This window comes from Cajanus cajan, chromosome 6 (assembly GCF_000230855.2).
Source record: "Cajanus cajan strain Asha chromosome 6, NIPB_CcT2T_4, whole genome shotgun sequence".
Classification (NCBI taxonomy): Eukaryota; Viridiplantae; Streptophyta; class Magnoliopsida; order Fabales; family Fabaceae; genus Cajanus; species Cajanus cajan.
Window position 1 is genome coordinate 9125931 of NC_138522.1, and position 20982 is coordinate 9146912.

A 20982-nucleotide genomic window follows, 5' to 3' on the forward strand; every position below is an offset into this window, starting at 1 on the left:
AGTCTCCATGCCCGACGAGACTACGTCATGCCCGGCGCAACACCAAAAACCCAAAAAACTAGTTACTTACTAGTATCACGCCCAGCGCGGTCCAACCACGCCTAGCGTGGGCCATCTAGAGGCTCACATTTTCAAGCTCACCCGACGCACACAACCTTGCGCCCGGCGGGCTTGCCCAATAAAGCCCTTTGATGGTCACGTGCCCAACGCCAAGAACTGGGCCCGGTGTGGTACCAAGCAGCAACTCACCAAGTTCAAAAAATTTCATCAAAACCTGCATAAACCAGCATCCCAAACACATGCAACCCATTCAAAGAATCACATTTTCAACTAACAGCTCAAAAATCATCACTTTTCACACATGCAACCATCAAACAAGAAAAACCCAAATTTTCACCCAAAACCCCGAAAACGAAATTTCTTCAATCTCAGCCAACAATCATCCAACATCAAACCACAAATGAGTTTCTAACTCATTTCCACACAATCCAGCAAAAACCTAGCTTCCCTTACCTCGGTAAAGAATTCCAAGCTCCGGGAAGAGAAAAACGAGAGAAAACGGAGAAGAAGAGAAAGAGCTCAACAATCCGCGTTCCAGCTAGAAATCCAAACACCTACTCAGCACCTTGAGACAGCAAGGAATGGAGGAAAATGAAAATGGAGGCAAAGAGAGTGAACAAGCAAAGTGAGAGTGAAAGGAGATGAAGTGAGAAAGGAAAGGAGGAGAGGGGGTGGGTTGTGGGGTTTCACAGTTACAACTTGAGTAAAATAGATATAATTGGGGTTGTGTTTGGAAAACCAGCCAAAATTAATTATTGTTATGATTATGATTATTTATAATTAAAATATAATTTGTTTTGATAAATTAACTGAAAAAAAAGGTTTTGATATTTAATTTCATTTGGATAAAAAAAATTAACTATTATGTAGTAATCAGCTTTAAGAGAGAAAAAAATTGTTGAAAAATAATCATAAATTTCAAAATTTCAACATCATAAAAATAGTTTATTTTTTAAAAAATAATTATTTACAAATTTCAACTATTAATCTATATAACAAAGTTGCTTTACAAACGGTTTGTGTTTTCTAATAAAATCAGCTGAATTTAGGGGAAAATCCTTCCTACACACTACTAATTAACTTATTTCTTTACAAGTATCTTTTAGAAAAATAAAATAAAATAAATCTTTTGTAAGTTAAAATTGAATTATATAAAAAAATTAAAAATAAAAGAATTTCTATAAATTAACGTATACATACATATAAGGCATGGGTAAGTTTTCTAAAATACTAATAAATTAGTTTTATTAAACGTATCCTTATTTGTTGAAAAGCATTTTATTTTATCACATAAATAAAATTAATTTTTTACCTATTAAATATAAATGAATTATTTCCTTCTAAATTAATTTCAATTGAAATGGAAAGAAGAGAAAAACAGAAAAGGAAAAAAAAAGGAAAAAATAAAAAGAGAAGGTGATAAATTTAATAAATAACTGTGGGTATTATTTAAAAAAATAAAATGAGTTGATTTAGTAGGAAATTTTTGGAGAGAAAAAAAAACCAACTCATATATATTAAACATATATATTATTTCACCAAAAAAAAAAACATATATATTAAACATAAGTTTATATCTTATGCGAGAATATTTTTAGAGATTTTAAAGAATTTTTAATTTCTTATTTCATTTGAGTTTTATTTACATAATTATTTATTAACTAAATTTTAACATTTTTAAAATAATTTATCAATAAATAAAAAATATTGTATTATAATATATATTATTTAATATAAATTTAAAATATAATTTACATGTTTAAAAGTATTTATTTATACAAAAATTAATTATAATTTATATTTTTAAACATAATATTTATTTGTATATATGATTTATTATAAATTTTAGTTATTTATAATTAATATTTAATAAAAATATTTTTAAAAATTAGAGTATGAATGAGATGGAGAAAAAAGAATTATGTATTTATTAGTGAAAAAAAGGTACTATGTGCCTTACTAAGGTTGTAGGATGTGAAAGTTATAAAACAATTATGTTATAGTTTATTTTTAGAAAATAAGAATTTTTATTTAAATTAATTAAGTAAAATTATTGAATTATCATCTTTTTAAGAATTGTATAATTATCATAATAAATAAAGAGTAAAAACGTCTTAAAATTTGTATACATAAAAATAATTAATCACAATTATATATTATTAATAATGAAAGAGACATTTTGTGCTCTTATATATTTATTTTTAAAAGAATAAGTTTTATTAAATATAAAGATAATAGTATTTAATATAAATATAAAAATCAAAAGAGTAATTATCAAAATATATTTTTTTTATAATAGGTGTAGATTAGTGGAATTTAAATACTTTGTACTTCTATAAAATTATAAATATTTATTATCAAATATTTAAAAATATTTAAAAAAAACTATTAATATTTATTAAATCGTATTTGATTCTTAAATTTAAAAGTCTTAAATTTAAATTTTATATTTATAAAAATGATTAACTTTTAATATATTTTTTATAAATTAAAATTTTAAAAGTAAAATTATCATAAAAATATATATACCAAATAACTCAATCTCCTTCGGATAAAGGTTAAAATAAATAAGGTGAGTGTGAGTTAAAAAAATAGTAACTAACAGACAAAAAAATGAAAAAACTGAAACGGAGACATGGTTTAGTACCGAGTTGTGTGCTTATATGTACCGACAACGAAACTTGTGATCTGAAAAACAAATCCAACACAACCTCATCTAAGCCTCGAAATTGCATTGCACTTTAAGATATTTTCTTCCTTTCTTTCTCTCTCTCTCTCCCTGTTAAACTCACATTACTCTTTCTCAAACTCTCAAACTCAGCCTTTTTTTCTCTTCTCTTGCATCTTAACCAATATGGTATCTGCAAATGAGAGGGTCGTCGCTGTGATCATGGTTGGAGGCCCCACTAAAGGTATTCATTTCATTCATTCATACCACTATTTTGATTCACTCAATGCCACTTCACCAATTTCACTTCCTCTTTCAGTTGAGACCGCACACATTGGTTTATCATGTTATAGTTTTTGTTGTTAATGTTTGCAATTTCAGGTACTAGATTCCGACCATTGTCATTCAACATACCCAAACCACTTTTTCCATTAGCAGGACAACCTATGGTTCATCATCCAATTTCTGCATGTAAAAGGGTATACTTTACACAGTTCAACACCATTGTCAATTTTTATAAAATAATAAATGGTGTCATATTTTGCTTGTATTTACATATAATCTACCAAGTACCTAATTGTTGTTCACTTATTTGTGTCCCAGATTCCTAATTTGGCTCAAATTTATCTGCTTGGTTTCTATGAGGAACGTGAATTTGCCTTATATGTGTCTTCTATCTCAAATGAGCTTAAAATCCCTGTTAGGTGTGTTGTCTTTTCTTTCTAATCATCTTTTATAAACTTGATTTTATTTTTCGTAAGATAAGATTGGCCACTTATGTCATTTGTGCTGTAATATTAGATACTTGAAGGAAGATAGGCCACATGGTTCGGCTGGTGGTCTTTATCACTTTAGAGATCTGATCTTGGAAGATGATCCGGTTTTTATCTTTACCTATGACCTTGTCCATGCTTCATTATAAGAAACATTCTTACATGTGATAGTGTTCTTAAAGTTTTGCTATGTTATATGATTGAAATTTTTTATGCATTAGTGCTTGTGTTCTATGTTTTGATTGTGTTGTTGATCATGTTTTGTGTGGCAGACACATATATTCTTGCTGAACTGTGATGTATGCTGCAGTTTTCCACTGCCAGAAATGCTAGGTAATTTTTTTTTCTTTCTGAAATAGGCTATACTTTCTTCTATGTACAAGTGCTTGATGCTGGAGTTTCTTTGTTGAATTGTAACCTTGGGCTTCCTTGATATCTCTTTAACTTTTATGTGACTACAGTAACAATTAATTGTTGCCTTTTCTTCCATCTATGCTTGCAGATGCTCACAAAAGATATGGTGGGATGGGAACAATACTAGTTGTGAAGGTTGGAGAATACACACTATATTTAGCATTAAATTTTGGTTATTAGCGTCTTAACTTTTTTTTTTTTTGCTTTTCCTGGTTGAAGGTTTCTGCAGAGTCAGCAAGCCAGTTTGGGGAATTAGTAGCTGATCCAACCACTAATGAACTATTGCATTACACAGAGAAACCTGAAACTTTTGTATGTTCATCATGTGCTTACACCTTGAATTGATGAACTAATATTTGAAAATGTTTCCTCTCTTGCTGTTGTTGTTTACTGTCTTACACTACCAGCTTACCTGAATGCAGGTAAGCGATCGCATAAATTGCGGTGTGTACATATTTACACCAGATATCTTTAGAGCCATTGAGGGTGTTTCTACTCAGAGGAAAGACAGGGGTCAGTGCAATATATTAGGCTGAACCATATGGGTTATTTAAAAATAAATAATTAAATTCATATTTAATTTCAAAATGTAGAAGCCTTCATTTTATTTTATTGTTCTGAATATACAGAATTGGAGATAACTGGAGTTTGTCCTCATGTATGTTAACTCATTTTATTTGCAGCTAACCTAAGACGTGTCTCCAGCTTTGAAGCAATGCAGCCAGACACAAGGTATGTACTTATGAATAGTCAAAAGATCATTAATGACATTGAGCCTGTTTGGATACAGAAGTTCTCTATGAAAAAAAAAAAAAAACTTTATTTTCGGCTGATAAATTCCTAAAAGCTATTTTAAGCTTATATCAAAATAGACTCATTAGCTAGAGAAATTCATGCAATGAGCTGAAGCTTAAATTCTGGTCTAGGATCCCTGCAATCTGCATATTTAATTATTTACCTTCTCAATCAGATATCATTCTTTTCATGTTGTCTTATTTATTAAGTTTATGCATATACTTGACTTTTACGTATGTTTAATACATAACATTTTTTGAAGCTGAAGCTTAAATTCTGGTCTAGGATCCCTGCAATCTGCATATTTAATTATTTACCTTCTCAATCAGATATCATTCTTTTCATGTTGTCTTATTTATTAAGTTTATGCATATACTTGACTTTTACGTATGTTTAATACATAACATTTTTTGAAGCTGAAAAATAATTGTTGAAATTAATTGCTGATCAACAATAGTCAGTTCACTTGGTTAAGCTCATCATTTGTCACAGAACAAAGCATTTAAGGACGAGCTTCCTTGCACTTATTGACTCCCAATATAAGCAAAGTTAAATTGAAAACTACATCACTTATGAAATATTTCCAATATGATCCTACCTGAATGAACAAATCAAGTATGAGAAGGATTCTTAAATGGTATTATTGCCTCAAATTTATTTGTGGAAATTTAGCCCATGCTTACATATCTGGTCAGAAAGAGTAGTTTTGATGTGGTTATAATGCTTGCTTGTTAACCATGCACAATAGTATTGTGCCCTTTGGAACTTGTTTTTTGGGTGGATTTTACTTGCAATGTAGAGGGTTCAAATCACACCAGAAGCAACTTGTAACCATGGTGGCAACACCCTATTGAGGAATAGGATTAGTCCTTCACCCAAATAGTGTGAGGATTCCTTGTGGTCTTACCAAAAATGTTGTAAAAACAACTATTAAATTGGGGGGTTTAATTCTGGTTTGCATACCTAAGTTATATTTTCAGGGCCTCAAGATGCATGTTGCTTTTGCTCCTCTGAAGAATCGTCTTTCATCTTATTTCAAAGCCCACTTAAATGATACCAAGTGTATATATTGTGTGCCTTTGGTGCAACTTAAGTATTTGGAAGAAATATTTATTCATTTAAATAAATATATATATAGAATATTGGTAGTTTACAAGATCTGATTCTGGTGAGTTCTTCTGCAGGAGTCTTCCTGCCAATTATGTCCGATTGGATCAAGATATCCTCACACCCCTTGCAGGGAAGAAACAGTTATACATTTATGAAACCATGGACTTTTGGGAACAAATCAAAACTCCGGGGTAAGCCTTGAGTAATAATGTAATATGTTACATATTTTCATCATTTCCTTCATAGGAGATTATCCATGTATTAATATGTTGACTTAATGCTTGCAGAATGTCGATAAAATGTTCTGGCTTGTATCTTGCCCAATTTCGTCACACATCCCCCCATCTATTAGCAAATGGGGATGGTGTTAAGAAAGCCAGCATCATTGGTGATGTTTATATTCACCCATCAGCAAAAGTGCATCCATCTGCAAAGGTTAATATTCACCTATTTTTCCTTGATCATTTACTAAAGGCTTTTATAATCATCTTAGTTTCTGAGTCAATCATGATATATGAAAAATTATTAAATTTTGTAGTAGCTTAAGGATATTATTTTCACTTCTAATACATGAATATTTGTCCTAATTGGACAAAACTTAGGCACAATATCATATGTACGATTGGTGTTATTCTTCAATCAGAATTGAAATTTCACCTCAATAATATGCATTTATACCTATTGCAGACATCAGTAATGTGCATTTTTACTTTACTGATAAATTGTATATCATTGGCAACTTGATCTATGTCATGAACGTACATAGGCAAATCTAGATGCCATAATATACAACATGATATGCAAATTGACTTTTGTAAATGTGATTGAACAGATTGGTCCAAGTGTATCGATATCTGCAAATGCTCGTATAGGAGCTGGTGCAAGGCTCATCAGTTGTATCATCCTTGATGACGTGGAAATCAAGGCAGGTTTACAGTTAAATTGGTTTGAAAGGCATAAGTATTTTTGGTGCTCAATTTTTTTACATTTCATCTTACAGGAAAATGCTGTTGTTAGTCATGCAATTGTTGGATGGAAATCTTCTATTGGACGATGGGCACGTGTCCAGGCAAGTTTAAAAACTTTAATATTAAATTAAATTGTTCCACCACCTAAAAGGCATGTTTTGTATTTATAGCTCTCAATATTGCTCAAAAACAGATACAGAATCTATTTAGATACAAGTTAGATACACTTTTGAGAGTTTTTCTACTAGAAAAAAACTCGCTATTTTTAGTAGAATAATTATTAAAACTTCTTCTAAATTTGTATCCAAACACACTTATAATGATATTCACCTTTATGACAAGCATTCTTAGTCAGATCATATAAATTTTAAAAGTATAGCTTGGTCCATTATGGATCATATAACATTATGCATAGTCCTAAAACAGAGACTTGGAGACTTCAATGTCAACTAGTAAAAAAAATCCTTGGCTGATTTTGTTTTCATTTTCAATAGAAATATCTTTAAACTATTAGTATTATCAGTATGTAATTATAATATGAATTTAACCATCACAGTTATTACTAGTTTGACATCAGAAGAGGATAAACACCTTAGAGAGATAGGATAGGCATCTAGCTTTCTGGATGTGTTCATCCATCCCAGCTATTCTTCAGATAAGGGTTGTTGTCACTGCCCTAAGAATGCAGTTGATGCTTATTTGTTGTGTTTTAAGAGTCATCTTAATTTCAGATTGAAAACTCAGAAATTATACCCTATTGGTCATCTTTTTATCAATGGCATTAGAAAAATTTCATTGTCCAATTTTGTTGTCATTTAGAAAACTAATTCTTATACTAACTTTATGCCGGACACTAATAAGTGAGAGAAGATTTGTAGACCTAGAATGAACATTATTAAGTATATCGGAGGTTATTTAGTTCACTATAATTATTTGTTGATAAAACTTAGGTGCACTACTATAGGTGTCTTTTGTTTGAAAATCAAAATTGAAGTTTTACCTTTGTAGTTAGTGTCGGCTTAAATGTTATTTTCTCCATCTCATAATAAGTGTCGTGTTTAAAGAAAAAAATAAATTTAAAATAAGTATTATGTTAACTTTACAATGTAATATTAATTACCTTTTTCTATTTATTGGAGGGAGGGAGCAACTCTTATTGTGCAAGTTGCCAAAGTAGAACATAATTTTAAATAGAGAACATATACTAGAAGCACCTAAAAAGTTACACAGAAGTTTTGTCTATTTCATTTTACCTATATTTCCTATTTAGTGACTTTCTTAATTGTGCAACAAACTCAAGGGAGTAAATTTATATGCCCTGAACTGGCATTGATTTTCCCTTTTACAGCCACTTACGTGCATTCTTTTATCAATGTTTAGGGTGATGTCACCTATTAAAGCATTTATCAATTATGCTAATTGTTGTGCTTGCATTTTCATTTTCTATATTCACATTTAATATCTTTTTGGTAAATACTTTGATTTTTATTCGCAATTTGTTTGCTAAATTGGATAAAACTAAATCAGGCTAGTGGAGATTACAATGCAAAGCTCGGGGTGACTATACTTGGTACCTTTCTTAACCTTATCTACATATATATTTATTACTTTTTGATAAATAGACACTCTCTTTAACACTTCATACATTACTAGTTGAAAATCAGAAATTTTGGTGAGTCTTATTACTAAGGGCCTATTTGTTTAAATTTAAAATTAAGTATTTTTAAACAAGTTCTTTAAAAAAAAAAACAATTATTTAAGAAGTAGATAAGAGTTTCTTCTTAAAAAAACTAGAAATCTTTTTATTATAAAAAAGAAGTTTAGACAAATACATCAAAAAAATATATATATAAAAAGTACTTGTTTTATTAAGAAGCGTTTTTAGAAGAAAAAAAGTTTAAACATATAGACTTTAAATCAGGAAATTCATTAAATGAGATACAAGACTCATAAAATTTGTGATTTTCAATAAATTTTAGTCAATAATAGTGTTAGTGAGAGTGTCGCTAGCATTTCTCTTACTTTTTTTAATATTTTTTTAGAGTAGTATGAAAAGGCAAAGTTAAGTTACTAACTATGCAAATATTGCTCCCTTGTTGAAACCAGGTGAATCTGTAACGGTAGAGGACGAGGTAGTGGTTGTTAATAGCATTGTTCTGCCACATAAGACACTAAATGTGGGCGTTCAAGATGAGATTCTTTTATAGAACCTCCATGGCTCCCATTGTTGGTTTCTATTTTGTTTGTGATTGTATTTGCTGTGACTTATGTTTATTGTCTAGTTTGGAATACCCGAACAGTGGATATGAGGATAGCATCCATTTTGTCACAAAATTGACTGTTTCTGGAGCAAAAAATCCATTGTATACATACATTAATGTTGCTATTTAATAATGAAAGTATATCAGGTGTGGTATAGAAGTATATTTGTTTAGATAATCGTATTATTAATATAAAGTGTCTGCCAATTTCATTGATGATTAATCTATCGACCATATTTTTTTATATATACAAGACTTTAGTGGAATAAAAGTATGAATATGTCTATAATTTCTATTGTGCTAAACGGGCATATATGAAGGACCGGGTTCGGTTCCCAAATGAGAAATAATCTCGTAACAAAAGACTGGAATTTATGAGGGATATATTTCGGAGTTTTACTGGGAGGCACAGAAAAACATTCCATAGAAGTTCATGAGAACCACTAAGATGGTTTAGTGATGGAGAGGTTGAGATAATGCACATAAAATGTTATATTTTAATTCGGTTGTTATCATTGTATTTGTGATTATAAATAAATGAAAGTAACAGACAAAGATAGTGTTGTCTAGGAATGTACAACAGCAATAAATCAATTTAAACGGCTCAATCAAATCAAGAAAATATATATATATATATATATATATATATATATATAAATAAATAAACAAACTGTTAACTGGAAAATAAATGTTTTGTATTCGGTTAAATTTTCAATTTTATGTTCAAAACTGAATCAAAATGCAAATGTACTAAACTTATATTAGTTTTATTATCCTGTTTTTAAATAAACCTCTAAAGCTGATGTATTGTCTAATTTATTATGGACATATATTTGTATTTATAAAATAATTGGGATTATTTAATATGTGATTTGTAATTTATATCTAGTTGTAATACATGAATACTTTGATTCACTTTTATATTATGTAATTGATAATTTATTTAATAATCCCCTAATACCTCGTCATGGTATGAACGTAGTAGCATGGGATGGGACGTTCTGTGGGAAGTTCTCTGGTCAGCTAGCTGCTAGAATGTTGTCTTCTATAGATAGGGGTATTCAAATATCATAATAGAGTAGAGTATGAATCCTTAGATATACACTTGTTAGTGTAAAGTTGTGGACGTGAACATGCTTGGACAACATTGATAACCGACATTCTTAGTAATGCAAGATGTTTCGCATCATGTGAACAAGTGCATACTTTTCAAGAGACGAATCAGGTGACGAACCTATTGGTTGAGGAAATGAATTCTCATGTATCTTTGTATTTCCTTTATTATGTCGTCTTTGTATTTCATTTACCATTAGGAATAATATTTGTATGACCAGTTTCCCTCATAAATTCAAGTTGAGAGTAACACAAACCAACTAACTCGAGAAAAAAGAGAAATAACATAACATATTAAAAGCTAGGAGACATAACATATTTAAGATGGATCGACAATTTAATTCGTCAAAAGAGAAAAAATAATAAAATTACCCTATATTAAAAAATATTGATTCACCCATTAATATATTCCAATTTTCTTTACAACCTCAAGCTTTAAAAAAAAAAATCAATGAATCTCTATCCCAAAAATTAAACCTCTTACGAAATAAGTTTCGGGAAAAAAATCAATCACATTTGATCAAACTGCCACAATCTAACTTTAACAAACCAAGTTGATGAGTTGAGTTGACTGACCGAATGAGCTCATCCCGTTCCTGTAACTCCTAATTCAAGCCTTAAACCAACATTTATATAAATTATAAAGCTTTATAATAATTATAATTATAATTATAATAAATGTATAAATAATTTGCAAGAACTGTCGACTGATCTTACATAACATGAGACGCTAAGAAAATCCACACTCAACAGCTCTATTATGGCGCATGGAGAACATGCATCCGATAATGGATCGTCTTATTTTGAGAATGCTACAACTATGACTAATTTTGGACAAGTAAATTACAAAGTTTTCGATCACTTTTTCCCAGCAACTTCAGAGTACCAAGATTTCCATGCATCCATGAAGTGAGAGAATAGGTCTTTCAAAGCTGCATCATAAGAGAAACCCAATCATAAAATTAGTTGATTTTTCAAACATATAATTGTTACGATGGTACATTAATTAAAATGGCGAAAAGAAATGTCATACAACCAATTATCCTACCCTAATTTGCCAATACTACACAAAGTAAAGACATTTATACTTGAGAATTGCCCTAATTTTATACTCGTAAACCCAAGCCTATACTTCAATCTTATCTTTTTAATTCATAACTTCAATTTTATCTTATTGCAAGGAATGAGAATAAAGTCCTATATTACTCAAGTTTCTTATTGACTGTCATCTTCAGAATTCTAATTAAGTAGCAGTTGTTTCTATACATAACTTTAATATTAATTTAATTTCTAAAGCAGTTGTTTGAAATTTGGACTATTCACAATGGTATTAATATTGCTTTGAGCATCCCTAATCCTATTCAAATAAACAACTCACTTTATTTTATTTTTTTAAAAGTGGATTCATTCATGTCACCTTAATTTTAAGTAATTCATTTAATTTTCACTCCAATGCAAATTTCTATCCAAAAATTCCTTAAATCACAAATATATTTTCTCTCCTTGATATTTCATATTCTCTCTCCTACATGAACACACAAAAACTAAGCAATCCACAAGGAATAGATACTTATATAAGCAACTCTCTAATATTAAACAACACCATATGACATATCAAAATAATATTTTATTGTTAAGAAATCCATAAGCAACTTTCATACTAAGATGCTCTTAGGAAGATAGTACTGCTATGGATCTTCTAAATAAAGGTTGTCACAGATTTCACCGTGCAAATTCTTTGGCAAAGCGTTCACCTCTAAATAAAAGTGCAAATTCTCAGAAAACCTAATCAGGTTGCTGACTCTTTGGCTTCTTTAGGACCACATCTCAAGATTTTTTATGTTTGCTCCTCTAATAACTACTTCCTTAATTGCTGAAGCAGCATGTATTTTCTTTCTTAGAGGCTTCTAGTTTTGTTTGTTTTTTAAGCTTTTCCCGTTTTTGCCACCAAAAAAAGTTACTAAGCTACACCAAATCACGAGGATGTATCTAATCAAAGATACTCCATTAAATAAATTCACAAATTCACATGAAACCGTAATCTATCGTAGACCTTATTATTTTCACAATTAGAGAAGTCAAAGCAGACAAATGAGGAGAAGAAATTAAAGGTGAGCTTGTCTAATGGAAATAAACAATTAGACAACCCATTCCTGAGAGAGAAAAGATTTTTCTCATGAACACAGTACATATATGAATTTTATTCCATTTCAGAAGGTTAAGCACGGTTGAGGTATCATGAATATTTGTGATTTTTCAATATGCAAGTAAATTTACATGCCATTTGAAGAAACAGAAAAAATCTTTTCGGAAGAAATTGAATACTGTATTGGTCAAGTTGTCATCTTTGCTCCACATTGGCTAATAAAATTGCAACTTTGCACCTGGTAAATTACATTCATTGTATGACATAATTCAAGGAAAACACATTTTTGGCACAAAAACAACACATAATAGAGCCCACGAAATTTTTTCCCAAACGTATATGTAAAAGGAGGGGAAAAAATAACATATAGTACAATTACTTTCATGCAGAACTATAAACATATACCATATCTATGTAAAAGCAGAGAAGAAATTTACCTAGATACCTTGGTTTTGATATTGAGGACGATGGACCAGGGCGAGGCTGTCCCAGTTATGCTCCTTTTTCACACTATTATTTTCAGATGTTCCTACTTTAGGCACATAAGCTGGAGCAAAAGGGCCAAACTGATAGCTCTTTGAAGTCTGTTTTGCACTTTTTTCTAAGTTGTTTTTCTCTGGCTGGGCTCCGTGACTCATTTTTTCCTGTTGGTTTTGCATTTTAGAGTTCTGGTCATCCATGAAGAGATCAACTCTGTTTCTTTTAAAAACTACATTTGTGATGTCACTTCCAAACATCCTTTTCCTTGGCTCCTTGATATTTGAATTGTGAACTATGTCAACTGATTCATTCCTTTGTTTCCCTCTAAAACCCAGCCACCTAAATGCTGGTTTTTTTGTGTTTGTTGCATGGGTCTACATCCATTAATACCCATCGTAAGCTTACTGTAGTTCGTTAGAATACAAAAAGGTGCAGAGGAAAATTTAAATGGTGAAAATAAACGACAAAACACTCCTTTCGTAAGGGTCTATGAGAAAATATAAAGTGAACCAAGGAGAATATCACCTTCTCGATTAGGTTCATGGAGGATAGCACATTCGCAATATCATATAGGCGTCTGACTTTTGCTGAAAGATCAATATCATATAAAGTAAAAACTGATAAAGTTAAATGCTTCCTCCTTTGTCAGTGAATAATGGACAAGTCTAAAGGTGTATATGGAAAAATTTATTTGAACTTATACAAGTATTTGAGAAAACTTATAAAATAAGCTATGACCCGTCCATAAGCTGTTTTCACTTACTTGAATAAGTTCATCAGAATAGCTCGTAAAAACAACTTACAATTTATATAAAAGTAGTTTATTCGATTATGCAAACAACTTATACATAAATGCTTACATTATAAATACATATTAAATAAGTGTTTGACTAAACTATTTACCTAAAAAGGCATAAACATTAGTATCACTCACTTCTCATTATTTTATGGGCATTTCCAAGCAACAACTTTGCAGCTTCATCAAGGGTGATCATTTCAATCTGAAAAGCAATTGTTGGAAAGTATCAACATATTAACGTGTTATCAATTTGGAATATCCAAAAAAAAAACGTTAATAAATTGGAGGCACTCACATTAGAGCAGATAAAAAGCTTGACAAAATTCTGAGTAAGCAGTGCCAAAGATTTTTCCCTTCTGTTTTCTGCAAAACATGAAGCAGTGTCAATACTCAAAATATCACAATGCAACATTCATAAATACAACACCTACTTTTACACTTCATATTTCAAAGAAAAGGAATACCTTCAAACACATATATCACTTCCCTCAAACGACACTCGTTTTAAGTCTATATACTATTATCTTAAAAACAGGCATATAGATGGTATGGCGTCCTTGCCATCCCAACAAATATAAACGTAGTCTTCTGTTTAGTCGTTGTTTGATTCGGTCGTGGAATTCATTTCCAGTCATAAAAATGAGTTATGACGCACATTAGCAACTTTAGGAACTCTTTTTATTTGATAAATTTTAAAAATTTTAATTTTCAATAAATATAATTTTAGTCATAACAACCTACCAAGATTTTTAAGCATATAATGCAATTATGATCAATTTTTTAAGCTTATCAATAATCAATAAAAATGAAAATAAAATATAAAAAATATGTTCACTCCCACGTCACATGCTATAGATATTTATCACCCTTTTTCCTGCTCAGTGACTCCTGTTATTTTTCTTCAAGAAAAACACAATTCGTATATTCCTGCTCTGACAGTTCAAAAGCATGGCAGGATCCATGGATGTAAGCCATTCTTTTAATTTAAATACTTAAAATATAAAGAAGCGGAAAGCTTGCCCGAACGGTGAGGTTAACAACCTGCCCAGGATGCAGTTTTTTCAAATTCTGGAACAAACATACAAGAAAGTTCTAGTTTTTTTTTTAAATAAATAATGTTCACAAACAAGATTTATAACATATTTAACTCATTCCGAAGTGAAAGAAAAAGGTTTCAAAAATACCCGTCTTGATCGATTTGGCAGGCGCGGCGGAATCAGGATGTTCCTTATCATTCTGCGTTTCAGTGTCAAGATTGGGAAACGTTTCCTCTTCATCCTCATCATCAGACATCTAAAACAATCCGTTCCAACAGTAAATTAGTCATCAATTGACAAATTTAAATTAAAGAAGAAAGAAAACAGAGGCAATTGACTAACTTTTCCACTATCATTAGAACCATCGAAAGATGCTGGATTCTCCTTAAAACCTTCGTCCTACAAAACAATAACCTAAAATGAATGCCTATCTTAATTGCTCAGCATCAATTAAACAAATATGTCATCTTTCAAAAGAAGACAGACCTTGAGCTCCTGCAAAGCAGCAGGAATGGCGGTAAATCCCTTCCATGTGTACTGATTTTTCGCTCTCCTCGCCAGCACCTGAAAATTAAGATAAAATGAGCAACAAAGAGAGTAATTGTAATTGCAATTGTAATTGTAATTGATTTTTGATGAAGTAAAAGAGAATCTTACTCCGACACTCTCCAATACGTTAACGATATCGTAGATCCGTCGCCTTTCGACGCCTAATCGCAAAGCGGCGTCGTCGAGACCGATTGAGCGGACATCTTCTTTGTTGTATAAGCTTAGGAAACTGCGAGATCGAGAAAAAGCGCGTTAGAAGTTGTGGATTGAATTGAAGAAAAGAGAAGAGAGAGAGAGAGAGAGGGGAATTACTTAGTGCAGAGGAGGCCGAGAGATTTCTGCTTTCGGCTGTAAGTGTGGTGCGTTGAGGAAGAAGACATGGAATGGATTAGGGCAGAGAGAGAAGAAGGGAACAATTCGATTTTAGGCGGCGGAACCAGCTTTTTCGAGTTTCTCAGAGCGGGAATTTGGATTTCTTTATTTCCTTAAATACTTTTCTTAAGGGTTTCAAGTTTCAACATAGCTTTGTACATTACTTACTTTTGACTTGAAAATATTTTGTTGAAATTTTTTTATATTTTAAATTATAAAAAAAAAGATAAAAAAAATACATATATCAATTGTTTATACTTTTTTCTAAACACTTGATTTAGAAACAATTTTCGAAGTTTAAAAGATTCGGATAAGAAAATTAATCGTTGAGTAGTGTGATTTTGTTTTAGAAAATACTTTTCAAAATAAAAAAACAAAATTGGAGGGAATCAAGCAAGTCATTTTTTTAATATTTAAAAATATCTCATAAAATGTTTTTAAAAACTAATTTTTAGATTGTAATAGTGGAGAAAAGAAGACAAGGTAAGATAAGAAAAAACACGAGTAACACATGCTTAAAAATAGAAAATCAAATGAGAAATAACATAAAGATAATTCCCCTCAAAAAGAAAAAATCTAAAGATAATTTGATGCTTTATTTTAAAATTTAGAAATTCGGCACGACATTTTAAAATTAAATTAACATTTTAAGTATGTAGACTGTTCGGATTAAATATTTATTATATAAATTATATTTAAAAAATTTACAATATATTTTTAAATATATAAATTAATCCCGATTCTTATATATTAAATATGAATAGTTATATGATATAAGACAATGTATTTATAGAATTTTTATTAACTCCTTATATATTCAATTTTTTATTTACTATTTTTTTAATAATTATCTTTTTCAAAAGAATATCTTTAAGATTATTTTTCAAAATGTTATTAAATATTATTTTAACTTTTTATCTAATTTAATTTTTAATTATAAAATTATATTTAATATTTTTTATAAAAAAATTATCAATAGCTAAAAATAACTATGTATCATAATTTAAATAATTTATCATAAACTTAAAATATAATCTATATATTTCAAAATATCTATCTATAGAAAATTTAAATATAATTTATATATTCAAATATAGTATTTATTTATTTTTATAATTTATTATAAATTTTTATTATATATAATAAATATTTAAGTTGTAAAATATACATGTTAAAATATTAATTTTATTTTATATTTATAATAAACAATTTATATTATGAAATGTTATTAATTTTAATTAATAATAATTCATTTTAAAAATATTAAATTTTAATTTATAAATAAATATGATAACTAAATTTAAATTAAAAAAGTTAAATGAACTCATACAAATAATCACATAAAAAAATTACCTAAAAGTTACTTCATTAAAAAAAATCTCAAAAATATATCTAATTGTATTCAATATATAAGAATAAATTTTGGAAAATACTCTTTCAAATAGGTTTATTTAGGTTTATTTAGTTTCTAATTTTCAAAAATAAATAAAAAATTTAATAATACAAAACAAATATTCTCTAAACTAAGTTTTTTTTTCACCAACAAAGATAAATAATATATAAATAATTGGTATAAGAGTTATCCAAAATTCCATGATTCAAAAGTTTTTTTACATGATTCATATTGGTTATAATCTATTTATATTTTTCATGTACTATATAAATAAAAGATAACCAAATTATTTTTAACAAAACAACCCTCCTAGTCCATCCCTACACACAATAAGTCTCTATTTTGCATATGACTCATATACTTGTTGGAAAAAGTATTTGTCCTCTTCAAAAGCTCTCAAAAGTCTTTAGCCTTCACATTGGTTGTTGTACTTATAAAAAGACTCTGATGTTTAAGTTAATAGGTGTTCAAAGCTTGTGTGTATATTCTCAAAAAATGAGCTTACCTTATGAAGTTGAAATGTAGGAGTTTAATATAGGAGAGGCATTGTTATCGTTGGTCGAAGAAACATTAAAGAGTAATCAAAATCTTTAATTGTCGTGTAATAATCAAATTTATACTCAAGCATAGAGTAATGGATCTCGACATGTCGAGGACTAATTGGTTTAAAAGTAACACCTACTCGATATATTGATTAGTATTCATACACATACCCTGTAATTGAGGTAGTAACAATCTAGGGCTCATGGTGGGAACCGAGATGTCTTCAGTCGAGTGATTTGAGACCTATCTAGTACACAAGCCCCAAGTTTTAAACTCTTTTGGAGAAGAGTTTATTCAATATGGATTATCCTTTTGGCGGGAAAAGATTTTGTTCCCCTTTCAAATTTTGAACTCATTGTCACTAAGTATGCTGCTGTTTTGGGATACATAACGTCGAAGTCATTTAAGGAAGTGTAATGATGGCCTATCAAATACCCTATAAGTTTTTGGAAACCTAGGTGTGAAATGACACGAGAATGCGAAGATTTGTTTTCAATTCATTTGTTAATCTTGGAGAGATCTAATGGTTTGGAAAGGTGTGATGCTTCATTTCTTAGACTTCTTCATGCTTATGAATAAAATCCCTTAGTGCTCACAAGGAATTACCTACCACCTTTATCTCTCTATCACTTCAAGCATTTATCGTCATCTAATATGTATTTGGCAAGTATATCAATTGACATAGTAGTAAAGAGGAAAAAAGTCTAAGTATTGAATCCATAGAGACTTGGATTTATAGTTGTTTAACATAATATTCATACCAAATAGGCAAATTACTTAGAATTAAATTTATTCTGAAAGAAAATGTTTAATACAGTAGAATAATAATGAGATAGTAAATTGTCATGAGATTTAATTAATAATAAAAGTAGTTAGGGATTGGTTCATTAACTATCCCTATGTAAAATCTTTTTTTTTTTCCATTCAACATTGCAAGTATACAATTAATTCAACAGTCCATGATTGTATTTAAATGCTAATTTCTTAAGTGAGAAATTATAGGTTATTTAACGGAAATCTCAATTCCTTGGTAATTTTTGTTAAACAATCATGCATTAAGGTCAAGGATCAAAAGTCAACGGATGAGGTTTATCCCAATTTTTTGATAATAAATGTCATCGGTGTTTTAGCAAGGTTGTAATATAAAAAAGGTTTTCCAACCTTGATTAAAAATTATAAATTCATGATGAGGTTGATCAAGACACAACAAGCATTAAGTATAAGACTAAAATAATTAACTGAAAATACTTTATTGAATGAAAAATAGGGAGAAAATTACATAGTTCAAGTAGTTACTTCAATCCTCAACAATGGAAAAATTAGCAACTTATTAGTAAGGATTACAACTATAGATGAATTTTCAAGCAATCTGTGATTACAGTGTTGGTCTCATAGAACCCTCTTTAATCTTTCTAAAACTCTACTAAGAAATATGTATTATAATTTGAACTCTCCCCCTAAACCTCGAGAAATCCTAATTTTATAATAATTTATGATGGGTCTTGGATTGGATCCAGTCTCTAAAAGCATCTGTGTTGCTCGCTTTGAGCAACCAAGTGAATACTTTCAGGGGTGTCCTCTATCTTCAATTGTTCAGAGTGAATTTGTGGTAATTCTAAGCGAATTCTTCTCACTTAGAGTGCCTAAGAGGCTCGCTTTGAACGACCAAATGTCTGTTTTAAGTGTTGTTTCAATAGCTTGGAGTAAAAATTATGATCGAGACTTTGTAGCTTTGCAAATTATCTTATCCCTGTAATATTTTAACATAAAAAATACCTAGTATTCAAATAATTAAACTAAAATTAAATTATGTCTTGACTTAGAGTTTTGTGGCAAAAAAAAAAAGATTTAAAAGCATAATATATATCAATAATTGTCTAAATTGAATAAAATATGAATGCCTATTTGACAATTATCATTAGTCAATGAAACATTAAAGGACATTCAAAACCTTTAATTGTCGAGTAATGATTAGACATTACTATCTGCTAAACTCGATCACAAAGTAATGGATCTCGACATGTCGAGGACTACTCGATTTAGGAGTAATACCTATCGATTAGTATTCATACATACCCTATAGCCAAGGTACTAACCATCTGAGGCTTATGGTGAGAACTGAGATATCTTTGGTGAGATGGTGCAAGACCTATCCAATATAACAAAATTAAGGAACAAATCTAAAAAATTATGCTTGGGACCAATTCTAAGAATTAAAATTTATTAAATAAATATATAAAATATAAGTATTATATTTTATATGAAATAATTAATAATATATAATAAAAATTATATTTATATAAAATATAAACTAAGATCATAAATGTTAATTGTATCAACCCACCATGGTCCCTACACTAAACGACACAGTTACTAACAACAAAAAATAACTAACTTAAGATCATATACTTACAAATATTAAAATATGTATTATATCACATACATATAAAGATGAAACAACTACACAAATATGTGAAATATACATACAATAATTCTGTAAATATAAATATAGAATTAAGTTATCAGTCAAACAATTACAACTATCTATACAAATCCATCACAAGTAAGTAGTCATAAAAAATAATCCAGCTCCAATGTCATTGTATGGCCTCCACTACAATATTTTTGTCCTATCTTTGCCCTGCTCTCTTATCACATATGACTATCTCAATCCAAACCATATGAAAATATGTGAGGTTAAGCTAGAGTAAAAAGAAACAACATATATATACAACATAGGAACATCAACACTTTTAGTACAACATCACATCATCATCTCACCTCCAACACTGTTAACACAAGACATCACAATGTACAACACATATCAACACAATTTCGTTGACCCCCACATAATATTGACTCAACATCACAACATTCTCAACACAGTTTAATCATCATAGTAACACAATATTTTTAACACAATAATTACATGCGCCGTCACGCATTTAAACTAGGAGATCTCCCACAACACAGGGTGATCTTGGGCTCGCTAGATCAACAACAAATTGGATATAAATCCACAATACAACAACTCAATTTCTCGAATGTCACCACTTAAACAAGGAAGTCCAGTACCATTGTCAAAGTAGAACAACTGGGTTTTGGGCCTACCACAATATTAGTTAGCTTAATCGAGTCATTTATGGAATTAACTCATCGGCTATCTTCTAAGTACTATGCCTTCCGATACTCGCTTAGGAACTAAGTTCTTGACTTTGTACTTTACTCAATTGGTCTCTTTATACATGTGTATCTCAACCTTGCCCACACACAATATCAACCAAGTCCTAGAGGATACTTAACACAACTATCCACTTCAAGGGTTAACTTTCTCAAAATAAATTTGTCTCTTAGAGCACCATAACACAATATTCACACAATGAGATATTCAACTTTTAAAAACCTTTCCTCTAGTCCTAGGTTGGTTAACACAACTCAACAACACAATAACATTTTACATATTCAACACAACAACGAAATCAACATACAATTCCACATCTC

At 29.8% G+C, this 20982-nt stretch overlaps 2 protein-coding genes across 3 annotated transcripts; one reads left to right on the forward strand and one right to left on the reverse strand.

Moving 5' to 3' along the window:
• Positions 1 to 2740: 2740 nt before the first annotated feature.
• Positions 2741 to 9209, forward strand: LOC109815185 (uncharacterized). Its single transcript, XM_020379830.3, has 15 exons — positions 2741 to 2972; positions 3110 to 3207; positions 3332 to 3432; positions 3530 to 3608; positions 3774 to 3834; positions 4004 to 4050; positions 4135 to 4227; positions 4338 to 4428; positions 4599 to 4647; positions 5895 to 6011; positions 6108 to 6255; positions 6653 to 6745; positions 6821 to 6889; positions 8316 to 8358; positions 8895 to 9209. The coding sequence occupies exons 1-15, from the start codon at positions 2915 to 2917 to the stop codon at positions 8993 to 8995; spliced, it is 1248 nt and encodes a 415-aa protein (XP_020235419.1). The 5' UTR covers positions 2741 to 2914; the 3' UTR covers positions 8996 to 9209.
• A 1581-nt stretch (positions 9210 to 10790) lies between these two features.
• On the reverse strand, positions 10791 to 15647 carry LOC109815178 (E2F transcription factor-like E2FE). Of its 2 annotated transcripts, none has more exons than XM_083076691.1 (10): positions 15486 to 15647; positions 15282 to 15402; positions 15111 to 15188; positions 14967 to 15023; positions 14772 to 14880; positions 13883 to 13950; positions 13723 to 13789; positions 13314 to 13375; positions 12754 to 13162; positions 10791 to 11094 (listed from the first exon to the last, which is right to left on the reverse strand). In XM_083076691.1, exons 1-10 carry the CDS (start codon positions 15551 to 15553, stop codon positions 11021 to 11023), a joined length of 1113 nt encoding a protein of 370 aa, XP_082932817.1. In that variant the 5' UTR covers positions 15554 to 15647; the 3' UTR covers positions 10791 to 11020. The 2 variants fall into 2 exon arrangements, with proteins under 2 accessions (XP_082932817.1, XP_082932818.1); XM_083076692.1 differs by having other exon boundaries at positions 12746 to 13162; positions 15486 to 15646.
• Between the last annotated feature and the right edge of the window lie 5335 nt (positions 15648 to 20982).

Bases quoted from the DNA above. Each gene is read 5' to 3' on its own strand.
- LOC109815185 (XM_020379830.3), top strand. From the start codon at position 2,915: ATGGTATCTGCAAATGAGAGGGTCGTCGCTGTGATCATGGTTGGAGGC. The intron at 6,890-8,315 runs GCAAGTTTAAAA...AAACTAAATCAG, and splicing joins GACGATGGGCACGTGTCCAG to GCTAGTGGAGATTACAATGC. The intron at 8,359-8,894 runs GTACCTTTCTTA...TGTTGAAACCAG, and splicing joins GCTCGGGGTGACTATACTTG to GTGAATCTGTAACGGTAGAG.
- LOC109815178 (XM_083076691.1), bottom strand. From the start codon at position 15,553: ATGTCTTCTTCCTCAACGCACCACACTTACAGCCGAAAGCAGAAATCT. The intron at 15,024-15,110 runs GTCTGTCTTCTT...ATTGTTTTGTAG, and splicing joins CTGCTTTGCAGGAGCTCAAG to GACGAAGGTTTTAAGGAGAA. The intron at 13,790-13,882 runs GTGAGTGCCTCC...ATTGCTTTTCAG, and splicing joins AGCTTTTTATCTGCTCTAAT to ATTGAAATGATCACCCTTGA.